Source organism: Passer domesticus, chromosome 33 (genome assembly GCF_036417665.1).
Source record: "Passer domesticus isolate bPasDom1 chromosome 33, bPasDom1.hap1, whole genome shotgun sequence".
Lineage (NCBI taxonomy): Eukaryota > Metazoa > Chordata > Aves > Passeriformes > Passeridae > Passer > Passer domesticus.
Window position 1 is genome coordinate 2,934,302 of NC_087506.1, and position 25,306 is coordinate 2,959,607.

General features: G+C 52.8%; 1 protein-coding gene and 2 long non-coding RNA genes across 5 annotated transcripts in view; 1 reads left to right on the forward strand and 2 right to left on the reverse strand.

Moving 5' to 3' along the window:
- Positions 1 to 6,235: 6,235 nt before the first annotated feature.
- Positions 6,236 to 17,449, reverse strand: LOC135288477 (serine/threonine-protein kinase pim-1-like). The gene is made up of 7 exons (XM_064401865.1): positions 17,358 to 17,449; positions 8,741 to 8,864; positions 8,577 to 8,627; positions 8,006 to 8,372; positions 7,201 to 7,377; positions 6,814 to 6,967; positions 6,236 to 6,577 (listed from the first exon to the last, which is right to left on the reverse strand). The coding sequence occupies exons 1-6, from the start codon at positions 17,447 to 17,449 to the stop codon at positions 6,861 to 6,863; spliced, it is 918 nt and encodes a 305-aa protein (XP_064257935.1). The 3' UTR covers positions 6,236 to 6,577; positions 6,814 to 6,860.
- Positions 17,450 to 17,543: 94 nt separating this feature from the next.
- Positions 17,544 to 20,651, reverse strand: LOC135288510 (uncharacterized). The gene is made up of 2 exons (XR_010351579.1): positions 20,196 to 20,651; positions 17,544 to 20,085 (listed from the first exon to the last, which is right to left on the reverse strand). It is a non-coding gene; the product is annotated as an uncharacterized LOC135288510 (long non-coding RNA).
- Positions 20,652 to 20,750: 99 nt separating this feature from the next.
- Positions 20,751 to 25,306, forward strand: part of LOC135288501 (uncharacterized) — a 447,298-nt gene continuing 442,742 nt past the window's right edge. For all 3 annotated transcript variants that reach the window (XR_010351565.1, XR_010351564.1, XR_010351563.1), the window contains exons 1-2: positions 20,751 to 20,901; positions 21,014 to 21,191. This is a non-coding gene — a long non-coding RNA (uncharacterized LOC135288501). The remainder of the gene's footprint in view (positions 20,902 to 21,013; positions 21,192 to 25,306) is intronic.

Sequence of the window (25,306 nt, forward strand, 5' to 3'; positions counted from 1 at the left end):
CACACCAAGTGCTGCAATGATGACAGTGACTGCCACAAATTCATTTCACAGCAGCCTCCAGTTTGGGAGCCAATCCCACCAGGAAGAATTTTCTCCTTTCTGCCTCTCTCCTCCTGATCTTTCTATCAAGGAGATTCCTGATGGTTGGATATCAAACCCAACACTGCCAGACATTCCTGTAACATTCCTGCCCTAGAATAGCCCAGGTTCCTCCCTGGCCAGCAAGCAGATAATCCAAGGCTGTGTGGTTCTGCAGAGCCTCATTTGTGTTGGTTGGAGCTCACAGTATGTGCTATTGGACATTTTCACTGCATCACTTATTATTTCTTGTAATAATTGATTTAGCTCTAATATAAATTGGGGGCAGCCATGCACAGCCAGGGGTTTCCGTTTCCCCAGTGGGCCATTGTTAAGGGCTTGGAGCACATCTGGGAGATGGGTTCTCCATGGGGACAGGTTCCCATCTCCTCATTTTGTCAACTGCTCTTTTAACAACCCCTTCACCTGTTCAATCAATCCTGCAGCTTGTGGATTGTCTAGCACATGAAAAACCCAGAAGTCTTAATGTCTTTATTTCTCACAGTAATAGAAAAAGCACTCTGCATCACAGTATCAGCAAACCCTATAAAAATACCCAATTTCATCCTGTCCTCCTTTATTCATTACACACAATATACAAAGTTTACCACTGACATTTGGGTCGTGGCCAGTCCTTTTCTGTAGGGTATTTAGTGTTACAGTGAGCAGCCAAAGCTAACAAATTACAGTTTTCAACATTATTTCACATTATCCATTTTTTAATGGGAAGAGGAAAACAACTTGTGTTTTTGGGAAGACGAGGGTGAATTTTGTTAATGACACATTGGAAACAACACCAACAGAAGGAAAAACTGTTGTTGGAACACTCCCACATGAAGTGACAGAAAAAGGTTTGTGTCTTGAGCTCAGGTTTGTTTGTGTGATATAATAATATTAATATTAATAGTAAATAGTTTCACTTGCACAAATGAACCTGACCTCAAGATTTAAACTTTCCTCTGTCCCTCTATGTGGGAGCATTCCAAAACCAATTCTTCCTTCAGTTGGTGCTGTTTCCAATGTGCAGTTAACAAAATTAATCTTCGTCTTCCCAAACCCACAAGTTCTTTTCCTTTTTGCATATGCAATTTTTGGATGCATTTTAATACATCTGGCATTAAAAGACTTTTAAGTGCTTGCTCACTGCTCCAATCTCTTTTTAGGGCATGGTTTCTGTTTTACCAAGAAAAAAAAGGAAAAAGAAAAGAAAACCAGGAATTTCTGGCAGGACTGATTCCTCATATTTACATTTCACAAGTGACATTTTGCTCTGATCTGGCCAGACTCTGCCAGTTTTGTTTTACCAGTGGGCAGGGTCAGCACCAAAGACACAGACTCCAACTGAAGGAATCAGTGTCATTTACTGCAGCTCAAAGCAGCAAAGGATCACAAAAGGAGCAGCTCAGCAATGCACTCAATCATCAGAACCAAAGATTGCCTGCAGTGATTAAGAAAGATCCAGCACCATTTACCCTCAGCCTTTACCATCCCCCAGATCCACACAGCAGCTGGGGGAAGCTGTCCCAGCCAAGGGCTGCAGAGCCACTCCTGGACACTGGGAATTCCTGCAGGTGCCTCCAGCCACAGGTGAGGCTCCAGCCTCGCTGTGAGAGGGCCCAGCTCTGACAGTGCTGAATGAACAAACTGACAGCACTTCTAGTGCGGGAACATCTGGTTTCATCCTCCTCTTGGGTTCCTCCCAAAGCCTGGCCAGGGCTCAAGGAGGAACCAAGGGAGCTGACTTTGATCCTACAGCCCCAAACAAGGCCAGATGTCAGATTTCATGGCCTTGTCCAGCTTCTAAATACAGAAAGGTCAATACATATTTCACTAATAAGTGGCTACATCTATCACAGTGCTAATGACCATGCATATTTCATCAGTGAGCATATACAAAGATAACCTTTGGTTGGAAGGTTCATCCAGAGGTCACCTTTGGCTCAGGGCCTGCTGCTCAGGCCTCACTCAGGGCTGTTATCCAGGCCTTGGCACTTCAGGGACATGGTTTAGTGCTGGGCTTGACATTGCTGGGTGAACAGCTGGACTGGATGAGCTCAGAGGTCTTTTCCAACAGAAATGATGCTGTGATTCCATTATTCTATCCACTGCATTTAGCTAGGTCTATTTGAGCAGCATTACTTTGCTCTAAAAGTTCCCTCTTGCTCAGCTCCTGTGGCCTATGGCGGCAGCTCCTTCAGCTCCTGGTGCTAAGCTGCTCATGCTGAACGAGACGACTCGGAGAGTTGAATACAGTCCATGCAATTCCTTCTGGGACACAGAGAGGGGAGGGTGTGGAAACAGGAGCATTGTTTGGTATGGCCTCCTCTCTGCCCTTCATGCCTTTCAGCGCTGTGAACCAGCCAAGAGCTTTCTCCAAGAGTGCAGTGAAGCAGCTGTTCCTGTCCCAGGTCTGGCTCTCTCCAGTCTCTGACTTCGCCTGGTTTTGTCCCTCTTGCTGTGCCCTCTCTTCCCCCAAGGCTCAGTGGCTGCTGCCCAGGACTGTGGGACTGGCTCAGATCCAGTGGTCGAGACTCTCCTTTCTTTGCCCTTGGAGCTGCCTGGGCACAGCAGCCTTTTCCATCTGGAAGCTCCCCATGGACTGGGAGTCCCCAGCTCCGTTCCTTGCACAACCTCCAGGAGCCCAGAGCTGCCATCTCAAGTCCCTGCTGGCACTGGGGGCTCCCAGGTGCCTCAGGCTGCTGTGACACCGCTGCACACGGGAGGGAAGAGTGGCAGGGGCTGTCCTGAAAGTCAGCTCCATGTGCTGCTGCTGCTGCTGCTGTGGGGTCATTTGTCCAGCCCTGGCCCAGAGTCAGGGATCAGATCCAGGCCCTGCTGCTGCTCCCTCGGGATCAGCCCCAGTTTGGGTGTTGCTGTCAGGGCCAGCAGGAGCGGTGGCTGGAGCAGCAGGTGCTGACAGTGCCCCAAGCCCTGGGGCTGGAGGGGTCCCTGGGCTGGGCTGGGAGGGAGCTGCCCCTTGTTCTCCCTCTGCCCCAGGCAGAGCTGGGCTGGGCACAAGTGGGGCAGCACAGCCAACAGGGAGTCTGCGAGTCTCTTCCAGCTCTGGCTGCTCAGAGTTTGGGCCTTGGAGCCTCAGGTGGCCAAAGGCAGCTGCTCCTGGTCCCTCTGTGTGCCCCTGTGTTCAGCAGTGCTGCTCCATCAGTCTGTGCCCAGCAGTGAGGAAAAGCCTCAGTCCTGCAGGGCCAGGAGCTGCCGGGCTCTGCCTGAGCAGCTCAGCCAGCAGGAAGGGAGCTGCTCCACACGGGAACCAGGAGCAAAGGGCTGCAGCACCTCGTGCTGGGGCAGAGCCCAAATTCTGAGAGGGAATAACAGAGTTATTCATGTGCATTGGTGTGTCAGCACTGCAGGTGCTGTGCCTGCAAACACAAGGTTCGAGATCTGCAAAAGAATTCTGCAGCTCTTGACTGGATCAGGATGTCAGCAGTGCTGAACTCCAGCTTAGTCCAAATGAAACACATCACACCTCTGCTCATATCTGCTAGATAATTTTCTTCAGGGTGTCCATAGAAAAGGAAACAGAGGAGGAGCCTAGATTTTCATTGTTTATCAGAAATATTTCTCATTTTGCTGTACATTCCTTTTGTAGGACGACTTCTCTGTTAAAAACACTGGACAAAAAAGGAAAGAAAAAAATATGAAAGATAAAACCAAAAATACAAATGTGTACTGAAAATCATCAGTAACTTTGGATTAAGAGGCAACTGATCTTTTCAAGAAGATAAATCAGTTACTCTGTAAATGTTCTGATGGCATGGATTCATCTTACTGACCTCAGCATCCCTTTTTAAAACATTCAGGGTTTTGTTTGCAATATTATGTTATTTTAAATTGTGATTGAATCAATAGGAAATTGAAAGATCTATTATGCATTTATGCATTACTGTGTCTTGAGTGTAAAAATATTGCAGTTTGAAATTTGGATTTAAAGTGCTGCAAATGAAAGTTATAAATCCCAATAGATTGTGTGACAGCAGCTTTTCCTAGAGGATGTACAGCACTCCAAGGACTTCATCAGTGGGTTTGGGGGTACTTGGACCTTTGTCCTGTGCCACTCTGAGAATGTCATAGAATGGAACTTCACCTGCCACCAGCCCAGGTCACCCTCTGCCACCAAAGCTCCTTGGACCTTGTGTCCCCCAGGCAAGCACAAAGTGTTTGAGCTGCTCCCCCTTTTGCACAAACCCACAGAGAGCTGGCATTTTTCAAAGTCTCATGTCTGCATTGGGCCAAATTCCTAGAGAAGCAGCAGCCCATCCCAATGAATATGGCGAGTTATGTGGATGGTTGTGAGCTCCACTTCCTACCTAGAAATCCTGAATCTGCTTCTGAATGCTGCTCCTTCAGCTCTTGGACGCCTTCTCCCACAGAGTAGGGAAAAAATCCCCTGGCCACCAGTTAAATGGTGAGTTATGCTAAAGTTACTGCACTGTGGGAAACCCCTATCCATCCATATCCTATTAATATATCCATACCTGGGGGTGTGCATGGTTTTGTCTTGTGTACAAAGGAAGGAGTGTGCAAGCAACATGACTGACACTTTCACTGTCCATGTTCATCCCATACCCATGGGTACAGAGACATTATGGAAACCCTGGCACAGACAGAGCCTTCTGTCCATGGATACAGAGACATCCAAGAGCCCCTGGCACACACAGACCCTTCAGTCCATGGATGCACAGACATCCAAGAGCCCCTCGCACACACAGATCCTTCTGTCCATGGATGCACAGATATCCAAGAGCCCCTGGCACACACAGACCCTTCTGTCCATGGATACAGAGACATCCAAGAGCCCCTGGCACACACAGACCCTTCTGTCTCTGGAGGATGGAGCGTGGTGGGTGGGGGCGGTTGGTGGGCAGCGAGTCCCGGACAGCAGGCCAGACCCGGCTCCAGCCCTGCCAGGCCCTGCCAAGGCTCAGTGCCAGCTCCTCTGGAATGGGAAAGCCCTTCAGCATTGTCCCTGCCCAGAGGGGCAGTGCTGGCCTGGCAGCACAGGTTGTTTTCCCCTCAGGCTGCAGGAGATGAGAACACAACACTTGCCAACACTGAGTGCGAGGCACAGCTGCGGGTGCTCCCCATGAACCTCAGCTCTGGGAGCACTGTCTGCCCCAAGCTCCAGGGGCTGCAGTGGGAGCCCGGCTGGGCTCTGCCCCGGGGCCATCCTGCAGGGACAGCTGGAAACAGGGAGCATTCAGCTGCCACAAACAGCCAAGCCAGGGCTGCAGGGCAGCTGCTCCAGCCCGGACTGCACTGCTGTGTGCTGTGCTCTGGGGCTGGGGCTCCCCACACAGGGGACTGGACTGGTGTGCCAGAGGAGACAGAGAAGCTTCAGCTTCAGCCTCACTGAGGTGGCTGTGTGGGCTGGGAAGAGTGGGGAGGCTCAAGGGGATTCACAGAGCTCATCCTGCTGCAAGGATGAAGAAAAGGGAGTGGGAACTCAGCAGTGAAGAGAGCTGAGGGCTGGAGAGTGGCTCTGAATGACACTAAAATCCCACTGGACCTCTGAGACATTGCTGCTCCTCAGCCAGTGACAGCACGAGTCCCTAAACCTGGGGTTCGGCCTTCCTTGTGGTCGGGGCAACACGGAAGGCCAGCAAGTAAAGGAGACTGCGATGGGCTGGGAATTCACTGGGGGAAAAAAGGGAGCAGTTGAGAAGTAAAAGGCAGGTGGGGGAGAGAACTGTTCAGAGAAGGGCTGAGCTACATCTTGAGCAAGCTGAAAAATGTCATTTGGAGTCATCCCAGATTGATTTGATTTCAAAAGGTATTGAACAATTTTAATTTTTGGGAGGTGTCATGTTTTCCCTTGGAGGTGTCCACGCTGCAAACTTGAGCTGCGTTGTCAAAATGCTCAAGCAAGTCTGTGCTGCAGGTGACACCATTTCTTCTTTGGCTGATTCCAGCCCGGTGCTGAGCTCCAGCAGAGCCCTGCCAGAGCCCAGAGCAGCCTCAGCATCCGCAGAGCCCAGCTGCAAGGAGAGAAAGCAGAAACTGCCCGTCAGCTGAGGGCTCCTGTCCCGTAGTCCCAGCTGCCTGCAATGCCCAGGCCGTGCTGGCTGTGCCCAGAGCTGTGCCCAGAGCTGCCCATCAGTGCTGCCTTGGGAAGCAGGGCAGGAGGGCAGGACATGTGCCCAGCCTGCAGCCAGCCATGGCACATCCAGCCCTCAGCAGCTGCCCAGAGCCAAAAAGCAGCTGGGCAGTCGACCGAAGAATTTGTTGCATCCCTCCCAGCAAAGGGGGGAACCTTTGGTGCCCAGCCAGGCCATGCCATGCCCAGATCTGGGAGCATCCCCCTGGCTGTGGAACTCACCTGCAAATTGGGTGTGGAGTGTGTCTTTAGAGAAGCTGCCAGAATCCAAGTCCATCATCTTCAGCTGGCCAGGCCAAGGAAGAGATTGTTGTCCTTGAGGTTGTCCTTGCTGTCTCCAGCAGCAGCCCCACCTGGTACAGCTTCTCCAGGAGCTCCTTCGCCTCCCTGGGACCAGACCAGGCTGTCAGGGCTCTGCCCAGGGCCCCAGCCATCCATGAACCAGACAAGCAAAACCAGGGGGGATGGTGGCCACCAGTGCTTGCCACACCAGATCTCCAGCTCAGCTCCAGCCCAAGAGCTGCATGTTCCCTTCTGCTGACCCCTGCTCAGAGCTACAGGCAGGACAAAACCAGTCTGGTTTGCTTTGCCACTGAGTGCCAAGAAATGTGTGGAGCTCCTACCTGCCAGGCCCCTGGATCCAACTGTGCACATGGATCTCTCTCATCTTCTAGGGCCGAGGAGCACCCTGCACCCAAGGATGGCAGAAAAGCTCTTCTAATGATGGCCTGTCCAAGGGTTGCATGGACAAACACCTCTTAATGACATCTTGGCATTCTGGGGAGACAAACCAGAAATCACCAGTCACTTGGAGAAGTTTCCCCCTGTTCCTGTGCCCAGGCCATACTGGGTGAGCCCAGACCTGGGCCTAAACTTCCCCATGGATTCTCTGTTTAGAGGAGAGCAGGACATGTGCCACCTCCTCAGCAGCTGCCAGAGCAGGATGCCCATCAGCCCGCTGCTGTCTCCCAGCACTGGTATTCCCCCTGTGCCCAGAGATGAGGATCCACCTTGAGAGAGCCGTGATGGGAACAAGATGCGCCCCCAGATGATCTCCTGGCCCCTCCTGAACGGGTGCTTCCCCACAACCAGCTGGTACAGCAGGAGGCCCAGGGACCAGATCGTCGCTGCCTCGCCATGGTAGCTTTGGTGCTGGGTCCACTCTGGAGGGCTGTAGGCCAGGGTTCCTGTGGAACACAGACAGAGCTCAGCAGGGGGATGCTGCTGCTCCCAGAGCCTGGCCCCAGCATCCCTGGGCATGTGGGGGCTGCTCTAGCAACACACGGGGTGACCGCTGCCCTCTCACCATCACCTGGGACTTGTGTACAAACTCAGGGCTGGAAAAGAAGCCACTGGTGCTGGAAGAGGGCAGCAGAAACCCTGGGAAGGCCCAACCATGACACAGAAAGGAAAAACCCACCCACTGGTGGAGAAAACCCACTCTCCTCTCTGCCTGCATGGGCCCCCAAAAAATGTTAATAAGCCAAGGCAAACAAGGGGAGTGGAGCAGTCCAAGCCCCTCCTCCCCTGCACACCAAACCATCCAGGGCATGGGTTCAGACCCCCCTCTCCCATGGGGGAGAAAAACCCCCATGGGGGTTTTTGTCGGGCTGGCTGCACCAGCTCCAGCCCCAGCCCAGGCCACAGTGGGTACTGAAGGCTGTCAGCAGGGCTGGGAGCTGGCCTCCCTCACACCCCAACCAAATGAACTTGGCTCCAGCATTAATCCCATCCCAGCTGCAGTAGGGGGAAGCCCCGGTGCTACACCCAGGCTGGGCCATGATATGCCCAGGAGCATCCCCTGCGAGGGCTCACCTGCAAACTGGGTGTAGGCTGTGTCTTGGAGGAAAGCACCACAGCCAAAGTCGATCAGTTTCAGCTGCCCGCTGGCCAGGTCAAGCACGATGTTCTGAGGCTTGATGTCCCTGTGCAGGACCCCGCAGCTGGTGCAGTGCCGCACGGCCTCCAGCACCTGGCGGAACAGCCCCCGCGCCTCCTCCTCCGGCAGGAACCTCCGCTCCGCCAGGAAATCCGACAGCTCCTGGCACCGTTCTGGACGCTCCAGCACCATCAAGAAGCTGTCGGGGAGCTCAAGCCACTCCAGGAGCTGAATGACACCAGCACAGCCACAGGACACCTTGGCCAGCAGCACGATCTCCAGGGGCGCGCTGGTGCCGTCGGGCTGCAGGAGGAGCGCGATGCCATCAGTGGAGCTGAGGCCGTGCCAGGGCTCTGGGACCCCTCAGCCAGCCTGGGATGCTCTGCATGCCCTGTTCAGCCCACGCCCGCTCTCCCCGCAGGTCTCCTGGTGGCTCCCACCATGCCAGGCCCCGGCTCCTCACCGCCCGGCACGGCCCGGCTTCTGCCGCTGGCCCCGCTCACTCACCAGCTCGCTCCAGTGCCGGATGCGATCCCGCGGCACGCGTTTGATGGCCACCTGCGAGCAAGGGAGAGCAGCAGGCTGAGCTCAACGCCCGTCCCGCCGCACCCTGACCTTCTCCTCCTTGTCCTCCTCCTCCTACTCCGCCCACCGCCGGCCCCGCCGCTCACCGGGGCACCATCCGAGAGCCGCGTCGCTGACCAGACGCTGCCAAATCCTCCGCGCCCCAGCAGGGAACCCAGGCGGTAGCGCTCCTGCAGGGCCTCCTGCGCCTTCCCTGCGGGCGGGACGCGGCTGTCAGCGCTCGGCACGGGGCCAGCAACGGCCCCCGAGCGCCCCTCACCCGCCCCGGCCCGGCCATCCCCCGGCGTTCGGTTTTCAGAACGCGACACGGGAGGCTCGGGGCCGGCGGCTGCGCTGCCGAGCGGCGGAGCTCGGGCCGGGCAAGCCGCAGCGGAGGCGGCGGGAGAGGCAACGCCGCCTGTGTCCTCCGCGGGCCCCGGGAGGAGCCGGGGCCGGGGCCGGGCTCGGGGTCGGGGCCGGGACTGGACCCTGCGTCGGGGCCGGGGCCGGGCTCGGGCCAGGCGGAGCCAAAAGCCGGCGAAGCCGCCCCAGCCCCAGGCATTGACGCCCGCCCAGCAGCGCCAGCGCCAGCACGGCCAGAGCCGGGCTGAGGCCAGGCGGCGGCGGGACGGCCGGGGGCGGGCACGGGGCAGCCCCGCCCGGGGCTGGGGGCGGGCAGGGGGCATGGCCCAGCCCGGCACGGGGAGAGGGAGGCGGGGAGAGGAGAGGGACGGCGGGAAAGGGAGAGAGGGAGAGGTACGGGACAGCGGGAGAGGGAGAGGAGAAGAGACTCTAAAAGTTTCTTCTGTCGCTGCTGCTGCCGCTGCTGCTGCTGCCGCTGCTGCTGCCGCTGCTGCTGCCGCTGCTGCCGCTGCCGCAACTGAAGCTCCGGGGCCGTTTGTCCCCGTGTCCGTTTGTCCGTTGCCCGCTCACCCCCGCCCCGAGCCCCACGTTCCCCGAGGGCAGCCCCTGAGCCTGTCCAAACACGGGAACTTTGCCGAGTTCAGCCAAGAGCCAGAGTCTGGACTCCTGCACAGTGGCTCAGGAATCCCCTCGGTCACTGCTGTGCATTGTCCCTGCTGAGGGTCAAACACTCTCAGAGCGCATTCCCTGAATGCAGAATTTGTACCTGACCCAAGCACTGCACTTACCTCTCCAGCATTGATTTCCAAGAAAAACAGGGGAAGCCAAAGTGTGTCTAGGTCATGGTATCTTAAAATGTCTAAAACTTGCCAACTCATGGATCTTAGAAGTGAGATCTGTTTGGAATTAATGGGATGGACAACTAGTGCAAGATGGGAAAGGGGAGCATAAAAATAAATCGAGAAAAACGTCTTGAATTGTTTCAATTTTCATTTAATTTCTTAAAAGCTCTTTCAGTTTTTCCAGAGTCTTCTCCTCAGTCCTGTTTGTTTTTTCCAAGAACCTTTCCCGGAGAACGAGGTGCAGCTTCTGTCACAAGGTGTGCCACCAACTGCAGCTTTCCACACTGTGGGTGCAGCACAACACTTGCAGCAAAGCAGGAGAAATATTTGAAGAATTTGACAGCTTGTTCTTTTCTTTTCCTTGTGGGCTGGGCAGTTGTGCCATTGGTAAGGTTTTCATTGTTACTGTTCTACCCTGAGAAAACATGACAGGTTAACAAGAACTCTTAGGGAATGCAAGCCTGACTGAATGCAGAGAAACAAACTCTAGAGCCTGCAGCCAGAAGTGGAGAGCTGTGTGATAATCATTCCAACACCCCCAAGGACATCTTGAAAATGATCTAGAAGATGAAAATGGGCTGACAGGGAGTTTGTTTCTGTCTTCAGTCCAGATTCTTCTACATCTGAAAACAATTCCACAGTCTCCATCTAAATCAAGAGTACAATCAGTTCATAAAAAGCACCAGAACAAACTGTAGCTCTCAGGAGATGACGGAAAGAATCTGAAAAGGGAAAATGCAGGAGAAATGCATTTCTCAGCACTGCAGTACTTGCCTACCTGAAACCCTCCTCCATTTCCTCTGCATGCCTGGATCTGTTGGTGTCAGTTCTGTATTCGCTGGTGCCTCCAGCCCTGAATGCCCTCATCTACAGCCTGAGGAACCAGGAGCTCAAGGCTGCAGTGAGGAGACTGATCACTGGACATCTTAGGAAGCATTAAAGTGATTGCCAGTTTCGGCAAATCACTTGTAATAAAAGTCATCTTTTCTAGCTCTTTTGGTTTGGTTCTTTGATTTCCCTGTCGTTTTCCTTTTTAAATATTCTTCCTAAAGCTAGACGATTGTTTCTGCCATCTCTGACTTTGTTTCTCTCCACCTTCCCTGTGGCCACAGACAGTGCCAATGAGGGGCTGCAGTCTCAAAGGTTTTAAAGGAACTAAAGGATCTCCCAGCAAAGATTTCTGCAGAGATCCCCCTATTCTTGCCTTCTCTGGAGCTGCAGCAGCAATGTCGGTGTGCAGAGCTGGGGCAGATCAGTGCTGGCACAGCAGCTGTGCCCAGCAGCAGCAGCAGCAGCACTTGGTGTTGCCAGTGCTGCTGCCGTGGCCCTGCCCCGCTGCCCTGGTGGCCCTGGTGTTGCTGCAGGGCCTGAGTGCTCTCGGGGCCGGGCACAGTCCTGGGGGTGGCAGTGCCGGGGCTGCAGCAGGGACAGGCCATGGGCACTGCTGGGGCAGCGCTGACGCCTCAGGCCAGGCCCTGGGGGCTCCAGGCTCCTTGCCCAGGCTCTCTCAAGAACACGGCCAGGCCAACGCTCAGCACAGAAAAGCCCCAGGGTGAGCAGCCCCAGGCTGGCCGTGGGCAGGCTGGGGGCAAACAGCATGGCTGGGGCTCTGCAAGGGCCCTAGGGAGATGGGAAGGAGCAGCAGAGCAGGGGCTGATCCATCCCCAGGGTGCTGCACAGCCCAGGGCAGCATCCCAGAGCGTCCTCATGGAGCTGCCAACAACATCCCCCCTCTGCAGCCCTGGCCTCTCCCCCAGCTCACAGAGGTGCCGCAGCCTTGCAGGCACAGCCACGGCAGCACTGGCTCAGGAGCCCCTGTTTGCATTGCACAGAGCAGGCAGGAGCACCCCCATGCTGGTGCTGTGGGGACATGAACCTGAGGGAGCACAAATGCCATCAGCCCCTGGGGCCAGCAAGGGCTGGGGACAGCAGGGAAACCACTCAGCTTTGTCCTGGCCTCTGCAGTCAGCCAGAAACTTTGTTCCCATTAGCTAGGAGTTTCCTGTCCCACTGCAGATGTTGTTGCTCAGAGCCAGGGCAGCCTGGCAGCCACCCCCAAACTGCCCTGAGCATTTCCTTGGCTTCACCTTTGCTTTTTTTCCCCTTTTTTTTGGTACAAATTTCTTCCTGTTGCCCACCCCTGTTCCCTCCCGTGCAAAAAACCCATCCCTGTTTGCCCTTTCCTCTCTGGCCCCACTCCCCATTGCAGTTCCTGACTTGGCACCATGGGAACGTCCCTTGGGGAGCAGGATCATCCTCCAAGTGCTGCAGGAATTGTCTGCAGGCTCCTGCAGTGCCTGGTGCTGCTCCCTTGCCAGAGGCACCACAGGCCAGGGGGGCACATCTGGGCTGCTGTGTCTGCCTGTGGGGCTCCCTGTTCTGGGCAGTGAGGAGGAGCTGCAGAGGCTCTGCAGGACTGACAGGATGGGCTTTGGAGCTGGGAGGAGAAGCTGAGGCACCTGGGCTGCTGGAGCTTCTGAAGAGGAGGCCCAGGGCTCATCGTGCAACTGCTGCAAGGGTGGTTTCAGAGAATCCCAGAATCATCAAGGTTGGAAAAGACCTTGGAGATCATCAAGTCCAACCTGTGCCCTGACACCACCTTGTCTCCCCCGGGCTTCCTCTTTTCCAGGATAAACAACTCCAGCTCCCTCAGCCTCTCTTCACAGGATTTTTGCTCCAGACCCTTCACCAGCCTTGTTGCCCTTCTCTGGACACACTCCAGCCCCTCCAATTCTTGCTAAATTTGGGGTCCCAGAACTGGACACAGCACCCGAGGTGCTGCCCAACCAGTGCCCAGCACAGGGGAAGAATTGCTCTCCTGGTCCTGCTGGCGACACCATTCCTGGTCCTTCGGAGTGCCAGGGGTTGGATGAGGGAAATGGTTGGGAGGGGGCAGGAGACACAGTCTGATTGATTCTCAGCCATGAAGGGTCTTGATTTTCATAGCTATTCAGTCTGCATTAGAAGGTGCTGGGGGTCAATATCAACTGGACATTGCTGATATTGATCTATAAACAGGAAAAAAAATTATACAGAACAAACTGTTCTCTCTGCATTGTTTTCAAGACACTATATACACTTTGAATACACTTCAGATATCTGTCTAATTAATTACAGAAAACTTGAAAACTTCTGTTATTCCAAATGGCTTTTCTTCTTTGGGCATGTTGAACAAATGTTTATGAGCTTTTCTCACTGAATTCCTGAACTGAAGAGCTCAAGAAAGAAGAGGCCTTGGGTGTAGGAAAATTCATCATCAACCTCCAAGTGGCTGAGGATCCATCCCCATCAGAGCAGCAATGAACAGCAATGGGCACAGCTTTGTGGCTGCCCCAGATTTGGGATGGGCCCTGGGCCTGGAGCAGGAGCAGCTCTTGAGGGCCCCAAGGCCGGGGCTTTTGTGCTGCCCTGGGCACATGGGATGGCAGCAGGGGCTGCAGAGCTCTCAGCACCTGAGCCAGAGGGGAGCAGGGCAGCCAGGGAGCCTCCTTTGGCCTTGGCCCAGCACCTTCCCCCATGGCTGGGGCAGAGTCCTGTGTGAGCTGCAGCTGCTGCTGTGCCCTTGGCAGGGGCTGAGGCCGTGGGGCCAGTGGCCAGAGCAGCCTGGCCTGAGCAGAGCTGTGGAGCCAGAGCCGGCTGGGCTGGGCTGGGGAGAGGCCCTTGGTGCTGCCCAGAGCTCAGGGCAGCTGGCAGAGCTTGCAGGGAGCTGGGCTGGGCTCAGAGAGCCTGCCCCAGAAACCATCAGTGTCCATCTCAGCCTGGCTGAGCGTGCAGGGGCAGGACTCAGGCCAGGCCTTGTGGGGCAGGGCCAGCGCCTGTGCAAGGCATTGCAAACAGGCAAGTGCCCCAGAGAGGAGGCTGCTCTGTGCCCTTGGGGGCACGGACAGAGCAGGGAGGGAGCCCAGGACATTTGTCACCACCAGCCTCTGTGCCCAGCCCTTGGCAGCCCTGGCTGCTGAGCCCAGCTTTGCCCTGGGCTGAGTTTGGCTGTGGCCCAGCTCCATCCTCCTGCAGGGCTCAGGGCCTGTTCCCGGCCATGGCCAGCCCTGGCCAGCCTCTCTGCCGGCCCAGAGGCCGGCAGAGCCCGGTGCAGGGCTGTCTGTGCAGGCCCACAGGTGCCAGGGGCTGTGCAGGAGCTGGCAGAGGCTGCCCAGCAGGGAGGCCATGGGGCACAGAGCCCCAAGGCTGCTGTGGGTCCCAAGGCACAGGGGCCGTTCCCAGCCGCAATGCTCCTGGCCTGGACTGGGCCTGCACAGGGGCTGGGCCACCATGGCTGGGCCAGCACAGGGCCACCAAGGGGCCACGCAGCCACTGCCGGGGCTGACAGCAAGGCCAGGCACACACAAGCAATTGCTGAGCATGGCCTGCGCTGGCCAGGGCTGACTGTGCCACAGGCAGAGCTCAGCTGCCCTTGGGGGCTGCAGGAAGAGTCAGGAGCCCAAAGAGCCTCCATGGCTGTGCTGGAGACCAAGGCTGGAGCAGGGAAATGCAGGGCTGCTGCAGGATGGGGAGAGCATGGAATTCCAGCACACACCTCAGCTCTCTGATGACCCCGGCACCATGCTGGGCCCTGTTTCAGACTGGAGCAGAGCAGATGTTAATGGGACAGGAGCCCTGCAGGGCTCTCAGGGACCTGCAGCTTGCAAGGTGCTCTGCTCTCCCTCAGGTGCTCTCAGAGAGATCCAATCCCAGCTGAGCACCTCAGGGTACAAGTGGCACTGCCTGTTTATGGGCACACAGCTGATGTCTGCCTGGAAAGGGGCACAGGTTTTAACACTTGTTACTTTCATAATAAACAAGTGAATCTTTATTATCTGGGTCACTTGAGTGCTTTGAAGAAATGGCAAAGTATTCCCACCATGAGCAGGAATTTCCTGGATCTACTGGATTCTTCAACTGATGGCAGGAGAAGAAATTCTGATCTTCCCTTCTACATGAGCCACCAATATTCACTCTAATATTTCATGACCCTGTCCTTCAGGTGTTTGCAGCTCTCCTGTTAAAATGGCCGTGTCTAAGGACATCTCTTCATTAGGGCAGCTGGATCTATGCCCTTCCCCTTGCTCCCAGATTATTTCCTGCAGCTGTTCTCAGGTCATTCCAATGTGCATCCCAGGCTTCATGCTTCGAGCTTCAGGGACTTGCCCAATTTCTCTGAAGTTTAAATACCTCTCTAGTCAGCATCTTAGTTGTAGTTTTATCTTTTCTATCACCTCTTCTTAAGTCTCTGTCTAAAATCCTTCCTGTATGGCAATCCCTTGTGGATGGTGGACATGTCAGATGTTGCTGGGATATCACAAGGTAGTTAGGGAAGGGGTTTGATATTTCTTAAATTTTATCATGTTCACATTTTTTATATTGGCCATGAAGAGAAACCCTTCTGTGCCTCTGAGTCTCACCAGTTCCTGGTCCCTCAAAGGACACAAACCTGCTGAGTTGTGGTTCCCACTCCAGTGGCTGCACTTGGATCTCCCTCCATAGCCAGAGCAGAGCTCCCTTGTCCCAGAAAGTGCCTGGCAAAGGAGGGATGAAGGAAACAGGACAGGCTGTGGGGATCAGGGCCAGGGCAGAGCCAGGGAGAAGAATGACTTTTGCATTTGATGGAGCTGTGCCTTCTCTTGGCTTTGTTGGCTGACAGTAAATGAACATCCCTCTGTGTCTCAGGCAGATCCTTCTCCAAGGAAAGCAGGTGGGAGTTGGAGCCAAGCAGCTGAAAGCTGCAGGTGCAGCCTGGTCTGGAGGGAGCTCAGATTTGCACAAGGCTGCTCTGAGTGCCAGGGCTTGGATGGGGGAAATGGTGGGGTGAGGGTAGGGACAGAGTCTGATTGTCAGCCATGGAGGGTCTTGATATTCATATCTATTCAAACTACATGAGGAGGTACTTGGATTCAGTGCCAATTGGAGATTGCACATATCAATTTATCATCAGGAAAAAACAAATTAGGACCTAAAACATGTTTTCTCACTCTCTTTGTAAATATTCATTCAATTATATATTCACTTTGAATACACTTATGAAATGTGTTGAATTCACCACACAAGATTTGAAAGCTAAAATCAAATTATTCCCAAAGGCTTGGCTTATTAACGTGTTCTGAATGTTAATGAGCCCTGGGACACTGAATTCCTGCACTGAAGAGCTGAAGGCTGAACAAGCCTCTGCAGCAGTGAAATCCAGCAGCAGCCTCCAAGTTGCTGAGGATGTCAGCAGCCCCCATTGAGGCCATCCCTGCCCAGAGACCGTGGGGGAATGGGCAGACAAGGAGAGCGTCCCTGGGGCTGGGCCAGCAGAACTCAGAAGCACCAGCGGCTCCAGCTGGGCAATGGAGTGTGGAATGTGGATGGGAAAGCCCTGCCTGTGCTGTGCCAAGCAGGACAGACAAGCCCTGACTCCCATCCCCCAAACAACTGTCTCAAGGAGACATTTAAAAGGAATTACAATTGTTTGTGTCCTCTGAGTTGGAGGCACTGGAGAAATACCAGTACAAGAGATTTTGAGGAGCTCAAAGCAGCTTTTATTGGCAACTCTAGAAAATCAGAGAAACTATGGCAAAAGGTTTAATATGACATTCAATCAACAAAAAAAAATTTCTGAAGCATTAACTTGGCCATTCCACTTGACAAACTCTAAGCCTGATAAACTTTAAGTTCATCAAAATTCGCCAGAGGAGAGAAATAGAAGTCGACATAGAAAGAGAGAAAAATAAGATTTAAGAAGCACACACAGAGATACCAACTCCTGGATTCCAGCAGCGTTCAGACAGAAATTCCAAGAGGCTGCAGGGTCAAGATGTGTGCTTGCCTTGTGGTCAGCCTTCAATACCCCTTGGTCTTGCTGGGCCCTTCTCCCAGGTGGGACTTGGACTCATTTGGTCACTCAGGAGCTGGGCTGGGGCTCCAGAGGTGGCTGTGGAGCATTGCCTGTGCTGTGGCAGAGACTGGCAGCCACTGCTGTGCTGGGATAGAGGCACTGGGGGGATTGGGGTTCCAGGGCAGGGCAGCACTGGGGTTTCAGGGCAGGACAAGGTGGACCTGCTTCTTCCTCCCCCACACACAAGATGTTTCCAGCCAACAATCTCCTCCAGCCTGTCACAACAGGGAATGTTGGAGGTGAAACTTCAATTTTGGCAATGATCACCTGGCCAAGAGGGACAGTTCTTTTCCACAGGATTGAAAACTACCTTTTCCATAGGATTTGTTACTCATTTCTGGTTTGATTGCCTGGGTTTGGTTTGGTTTGGTTTTGTTGTTGGATTGTTTCCTCTGTGTGCCTGAAGTGTCCAGTCAGGAGCAGAGTGACTCTTGCCGAGGAATTTTTGTGGTGCTGTCACTTAATATTAAATACGTTTTTTTGCTGATATCTTTCCTGGGATTTTTTCAGTGCTCTCAAGCCCTCGTTTGTAACAGGGTGAAGGAGCCCTGGCCCAGGCTCTGGCCCTGGGGGACACAGGGACGCTGCCGGGGGTCCCTGTCCCCCTGTCCCACCCCCCAGGGCCTCGGCCCCCCGTCCCCGTGTCACGCTCTGGGGTCGATCTCGTGGAACATCCTCTGGGGGAGGCCGCGGCGCTGGGGGTGGGGAGACAGGGATCTATTGAGAGTCTCTTGTATCATGTGGTGGAAACCCAGAAAAATAATGATCAGGAGAAGCCTGGTTTATTTGGAACATTCCTGCATAGCAGACAAGATATAGCCTTGTGCAAATGACTCCATCCAGCATTCACATATTTATTTCCTTCTTTTCCTCTTCCAGGGGAAGCAGAGTTGCTTTATTTACTCCAAGCAATATTTTCTCCCTCCTCCCTGGCAAAGAACAAGCTCCCATCCTGACAAGTGCTCACAGGTTTACTTAAGGCTCATCACATCCATGCTCAAGAGAGTGGAGCAGGGTAATTTATCACTTGTTCCAATGATTAACTTGCCCAGCTGCCAGGTTCAAGAGCCCCAGAGTGCTGCCTCAGGTTGTACGGGATCACAGAAGGAAAAGCTCCATGGAATTAAGCTGCTGTCACACTGGCCATCTTTGCCTGTCAAACCCATTCAGCTGCTCTTGCTCTGCACTGTGAAAATCCCCCATAAAATACAAGTGAAAATCCCTCCTCACCTGTGAGAAAACACAGTTGGGTTCTGCTCAGGGCATTTCAAATTAGGTGGGGTAGTTGTGACCTCCCCTTGCAAAGGCAGCATTTCAGGAAAACCAAAAGTTTCTTTTCAGGGACTCACCAGACTCAGGACACCTTCCGCTAATAAGGTTGCTCCAAGCCCCATCCAACCTGGCCCTGAACACTTCCAAGGGTGACACAACCACGGCTTCTCTGGAACCTGTTTTGCTCCTCCCAGCTCTAAAATCGCACCCAACTTAGCAGCCTCAGAGATAGATTTCTATTCAATAGCTGCATTTTTCTGGGAAAGAAATATGGCAAACCTTGTTTGCATCTGACTTGGCAAAATCAACACAAGCTCTGAAGAAAGGGCTGCGGCCCACTTTTCTTCCTTTTCCCCATTTGGTGGAAGATTTTCATTCTGTTGTTGTTTGGAGCAGTATTTTAATCGATCTGGCTGAGGCTGCTGAAAATAGTACAGCAAGTTACTTGTGTGAGGGGTGGAAAACTGAGCTCTTGCACATCCAGTGTTTCTGTTGTTGGAAGTCTTCAATCCCACCTCTCGCTGGGATGAAATAGGTGCTACTCATCCAATTTCTAAAGTATCACGCATCGAGCTGACACTATTTGAAGACTTAAAAATAAGCGCAAATTTAAACAAACCTCTGATCCCTTCCATTTCCTCTGTTCCACAGTTGATGACAGAAGACAGGAGAGAAAGATTGTTTGGGAACAATGTTTTCAGGACTCTAAAAAGAATATCAAACCTGCTCTGCCACACTCTCAGCTGTTACAGCCCCAAAAAGCAGCAGTTGTCTTTGCTCACAGAGTCACAGTTGTGATGGGATTTCTACCACACCACAGGACAGCCAATTTTTTTTTTTTTTTTTTTTTTTTTTCCTGGGAATAACTACAGCACTTCTGGGTAGCAAGGCAGACATGTGCCTCTTCTAATGGCCCTTGAAAGTGGATGTGTGAAATGAGACAGACAAAGCCAAAGGCCAGCTGAACCTGGGATCTCTGAATGGGTCTTGACATTCTTCCCAGGAAGATGAGTGGCAATCACTGTTCTGCCAGGCAAACGGCATCTGCTGGCAATGTGGTCTAGAAAATATGCTTTCTGCTCCTCTCAGAGCCAAAATTCCTACCCATTTCTTCGAAGTCCTTCTTAGATAGGGACCATGTTCAACTGAGTGACAGTGAAGCAGAATGGCAAGCCAGGAATACATTGCCCTGCACACAACATCCTCCATTCCCATGGATGGTTTCTCACTGGCACACAGGAGGAAGGAAGGGAGGAACCCAATACTTCGTTGTACATCAAGTCAGACATGTTGAGGGATGAACAGATCTCACAGGGATATGGAAACCTCTCCTGAAAACCAGTTCAGAGAAAGCCTGAGCTGTTTTGTGCTGCTAGGCATGAAAATGCTCAGGATCTTCCACAGGTGCTCAGCAGGCAGCAGGATTGTGGCTGGATGTCACTCTGGAAATGCCAGTGGCTCAGCTGAGAGCTCTGGCAGTGACTGACACTGCACTGAGAGGGGCCACAGTCCTGCAAGGGTCTTTCATCAGGAGCAAAGAGCAGCCTGGAGGGTGGGCAATGCTGGATCTGTACCACTGCGTGCTCATCCTTCACCTGAATGTGGAGCTGCCCCCAAAGTTGCCGTGCATCACTTTTTCTTTTTCTGCTGTTGGGTATATTTTGGAGCACCTGTTCTATGTGGCTTTTGATGGTGATCCTGTGGGAAGCAGCCATTTGCCTGATGTGCTATTCTCACCACTAATACTAACTCCTCAATCCCTTTGGTTTTATTTGGGGTTTTTTATCTAGTTGTTGGATTGGTTTGCGTGGGTTTGTTTGTGTGTTTGTTTGTTTGGGTTTTTGTCTGAATTGGCTTGAGTTTTTGTTTGCTTTTTTAGAAATGACTGGGGAAGTTGGCATAGCCAAACTCAAGAAAATATAAACCAGGATCAGCTTTTCAGAAATTCCTTTTGGCTGGGTTTAGCTGCATCCCCCAGGCTCAGGATCACTAGTATATTTTCAGGTTTTGCTCTGCATCATCAGCCTGCCCAGACTCCGCTTGGTGTTTCACAAATGGAGAAGACAATGGACATTGTGCCAAGCTTCCTTTCAAACAGAAAAACCTGGGTCAGCATGACAGAAAAGAAGAAAAATAAATCACCAGTTAGAACAGAACCAGTGTCCCACCATCTTCCCATCCACTGTTATTAATTTTGTACATTTAGAGACAAACCTGGGTCTAAAGCTTGCATCTCTCAGTTCCTGATGCTATTTGCTACCCTTCAGCCTTGACTGGCCCTGATGTGACTGACTGCTGGGCAAGTGGGGCTGGGGATGCTCAGCCTGGAGAGAGGAGACGCTGGGAGGCCTCACTGTGGCTGTGCAGGACTGGAAGGCTCCCACAGGAAAGAAGGGGACAGAGTGTTCAGCAGGGCCTGTGCTGACAGGACAAGGGGGATGGCTTTCAGCTGCAGCAGGTTGATGGAAGCTGCATCTAAGGAAGCTGCTCTTTTCCACTGGGGGTGGTGGGGCACTGGCCCAGGCTGTGCACAGAGGCTGTGCATGCCCCATCCTTGGGAACAGGGCTCTGAGCAGCCTGCTCTGGGGGAAGATTGCTCAGCTTGGAACAAGATGTTTCTTCAGGCTCCCTTCCAAGCCCAACCATTCAGGGACTCCATCATTCCATGGTCTCCACTGTCCACTTCAGATGGAGCCTGGGAACTGTGATGTCACAGCCCACGCTCCAGCTGGAACGTCCAGCGCCCAGCAAAGGGCACAACACAACCGTTGGCCGCTGTGTTGACACGCTCTGCACCTTGCTCCTGCCCTCGCCTTTCACTCTTCTTATCCCCCCGATACCCCGATCATTCCTGACAGCTCCTGAGTGCCTGGATTTCATCATCCAGCCCTGCAGGATGCTCCCCTTTGTCCTGAGGAAGGTATGGTGCCATTCCATGGAGGTGGACACCCCCCACCTGCCCAGGTGGGCTGGAGCTCTGGGGGGATGGAGTGGGACAGGGAGCCCACTCTGAGGTTTTGCTACCTCTGCAGGCTGTCCCAGACGGAGAGGAGGAGATGGAGGTGGATACAAAGATTGATATGGATGAGGAGATGGAAATTGATGGAGAAGACTCTGGAGAGGAAGAGATGGACGTGGATGTGGATGAGGAAGAGGAGATGGATGTTGATATGGAAGAGTCCATTGAGGACATGGACATTGATTGAAAAGGTGAGGAAGAGGTCATGATCTTGGGCTGAAGAGCAATGCCAGCAGCAGGACAGGCAGAGTGGGTCTCCTGCTGCCAGGCTGGGGCTGGGCTGGGTGCTCCCTGCTCAGGGACATTGTACCCAGGGCACTGGATTCTGGTGGCCATCCACAGCCTGTCCTGTGCCTGCTTTGCTCCGCACAAGCTCCATCCCAGACCCAGCCAGGCTCAGTTCTGGTAGCAGAGTCCTGCTGCTGTGCCAGTGTCTGCCGACCGTGGCACTTGCTTTTCTTCCAGGACCAGTGGACATCATGGACAGGGACATCTACAATCAATAAAAGGTTTTTTTCCATTTTCTCAAGCCACGCGTTGGGCGCCACTAACTGTATTTGTCCTGGTTTAGGGCAAGTTTGGGAGATAACCCCCAAAGGGGCTTCTCTACAAAAGCAGACTCAATTGCCCCTCCCCCCTCCAACCAGTTCGGGAGAAAATATCTCCTTGCAGAAAAATGGAAAGAAACCTGTTTATTAAACAATAGAAACCAAACAATATTAAGCAATAAAACTTCTCACTGATCCAAGGAAAGCAAACTCAGAACAGTCCCCTCCCCGGGTTGCAGCTCGGCTCACTCAGTCTCTGATCAGTCTCTCTGGTGCTGGAAATGCTGCTGCCCAGGCCCGGCCAGGGGCCACAGGTGGAGCTGCCGGTGCTCTTCTGGGTGTTCAGTGCAGAGCAGGCTTGAACAGGTCCAAGAAAAAAGGAAAAAAATCACAATCCGGAGAACTTCTTTGCCTCAGCTAGCTAAAACTAACTAAAAGCAAGAAAAAGGGAAAAAAGGAGCTCTGTCCGGCTGTCTGTCCATCCGCAGACAACACAGTCCAGGAGCAGGAATGTGGAGGAGTGAGAGCAGTCTGAAAACAAACTGTGTGCTTCTTCCCTGCCCTCTCCACTGTCTGGAAGAGAGTCTTAAAGGTGAAAAAATTATTATTCAGTATAAAGAGAACAAGACGATTGGGGATTAAAGCGTCATATAGTCAACCCAGGACATTCCACCCCTTATCCCCATATCGTCGGCTTACTACTAAAACTAATATATATTTTAAGTCTACAAACACATACATTATACATCTAATATACAGCTATAGACAGACAATGGTGGCAACATTCATCAAACAGTGATATTTATACATGGTTCTCACCCAACAATCAGATCTCCCTGAGGTACACATCGTGTTCTTCCATCTTTTTGCATTATCCACCATGTGCAACCTGGTTCCTGAGCAAAAACAACCCCGTGAATGGATTTGTCTGTACTCGAGGCAGGATTGATCCAAACTGTCTTCCCTAACAAACCCCTGACATGTACCACTGGGACTTTGTTTCCATCCATACTGTGCAAAGGCTCAGATTGGGCAGGGCCCACTTGGTTAGTAGAGCCTCGGGTATTAACTAACCAGGTGGCCTTTGCCAGATGCTGCTCCCAATTTTTGAAAGATCCCTCACCTAAAGCTTTTAAGGTGCTTTTTAGCAGCCCATTGTACCTTTCCACTTTGCCCGAAGCTGGTGCATGGTAGGGGATACGGTACACCCACTCAATGCCATATTCTCTGGTCCAGGTGCTGATAAGGCTGTTCTTGAAATGAGTCCCGTTGTCTGACTCAATCCTCTCAGGGGTACCATGTCTCCACAGGACTTGCTTTTCAAGACACAGGATGGTGTTCTGGGCAGTAGCATGAGGCACAGGATAGGTCTCCAACCATCCCGTGGTGGCTTCTACCATTGTGAGCACGTAGCGCTTGCCTTGGCGTGTCTGGGGCAGTGTGTTGTAGTCAATCTGCCAGGCCTCCCCATACTTGTACTTGGACCACCGCCCACCATACCATAGGGGCTTCACCCTCTTGGCCTGTTTGACGGCAGCACACGTCTCACAGCCATGGATAACCTGAGAAATACTGTCCATGGTTAAATCCACCCCTCAGTCTCGTGCCCACTTATAGGTGGCATCTCTCTGCCCTGATGACCTGAGGCATCATGGGCCCCTCGAGCTAGGAATAACTCTCCCTTGTGCTCCCAGTCTAGGTCTATCTTGGACACGCCTATCTTTGCAGCCTGGTATATTTGCTCATTGTTTTTGTGCTCCTCATTGGCTCTACTCTTGGGGACATGGGCATCTGCATGGCGGACCTTCACAGGTAGCCTCCCTACCCTGGTAGCGATGTCTTTCCACTCTTCAACAGCCCAAACTGGTTTTCCTCTACGCTGCCAATTAGCCTCTTTCCACCTCTCCAGCCATCCCCACAGAGCGTTGGCTGCCATCCATGAATCAGTGTAGAGGTAGAGCTTTGGCCACCTCTCTCTTTCAACAATGTCCAAGGCCAGTTGAACAGCTTTGAGTTCAGCAAGTTGGCTTGATCCACCTTCTCCTTCAGTGGCCTCTGCAACCTGTCGTGTGGGGCTCCATACAGCTGCTTTCCACTTCCGATTCATTCCTACCATGCGACAGGAACCATCTGTAAAAAGAGCATATTGTGTTTCTTCCGCTGGCAGTTGGTTATATGGAGGAGCTTCTTCAGCACCTGTCACTTCTTGTTCCTCTTCATCAGTGAGACTGAAGTTTTCACCTTCTGGCCAGTTTGTAATTATTTCCAGAATCCCAGGGCAATTCAGCTTTCCAATACGGGCGCGCTGTGTTATGAGAGCAATCTACTTATTCCATGTAGCACTGGTGGCATGGTGGGTAGAGGGAACCTTTGCTTTGAACATCCACTCCAGTACTGGTAGTCGGGGTACCAGGAGGAGTTGTGCTTCGGTGCCTATTACCTCTGAGGCAGCTTGGACTCCTTCATAGGCTGCTAAAATTTCCTTCTCTGTTGGAATATGTTTGGCTTCAGACCCTCTTTAGCTTCGACTCCAAAATCTTAGTGGTTAGCCTCGAGTCTCCCCAGGCACCTTCTGCCACAGGCTCCAGGACAAACCATGGTTCCCGGCTGCAGAGTAGAGCACATTCTTCACATCTGGTCCTGTCCTGACTGGGCCAAGGGTTACCGCGTGAGCGATCTCCTGCTTAATCTGGACGAAGGCTTGTTGCTGCTCAGGGCTCCAGCGGAAAATGTTCTTCTTACGGGTGACTAGATAGAGAGGGCTCACGAACTGACTGTACTCAGGAATGTGCATTCTCCGAAAACCAATGGCGCCTAGGAAAGCTTGTGTTTCCTTCTTGTTGGATGGTGGAGACATTGCTGTGATCTTGTTGATGACATCAGTGGGAATCTGACGTCGTCCGTCTTGCCACTTCACTCCCAGAAACTGGATCTCTTGAGCAGGTCCCTTGACTTTGCTCTTCTTGATGGCAAAGCCAGCTTTCAGGAGAATCTGGATGATTTTCTCTCCTTTCTCAAACACTTCTGCTGCCGTCTTCCCCCATACAATGATGTCATCAATATAGTGCAGATGTTTTGGAGCTTCTCCAGGTGAAGGCAAACTGTGGCCTGCATTCTGCTGCCAGTGGAGTGGAGAAAAATGCATTGGCAATATCAATAGTTGTTGGGAGCTTTGTAACAAGCTAGCTCCGAGCTAAAGGTCACTGTGAGATTAATTTGAGCGAGATAGAGAATGAGGGGAGTTGCCATTCCAATTAAACTGTGTCCTTGGCCCACAGATGAAGAAATGCACAGAAACAGGTGGTAAAGCAAAACAGCTTGGGAAAAGTAGTGATAGTTACACCAAAACAGAACGTGGATAGCTGATAACTAATTAGCCAATGGTGAGCTGGGATTTTGCACTATGCATGAGCTAATTAAAGGGTGTATAATAATTGGTGATTCGGGAATAAAGACGAGACTTGTCGATCATCATCTGGTGAACGAGTCTTCCTTCTCCATCAAATGGCTGACCCCGACGTGAACCCGTAAGACGACTACGGACGGACACGGCTGCCACGGATCGGGAAGTAGGAGCGGGTCCCTCTGAAGCAAGGGGGGGACGGCAAACGATCCACTGCGAGTTCGCGGCCCTGGGAGCTATATAGATAGTCCCAGCCTGCGTGCTTCCGGAGTCTGAAAGCCTTGCAACAGCGCTGATTAGAAATGGAAAGGCAAGCAGCATATGATTTATTTACTTGCTTTTTAAAAAAGCAGCA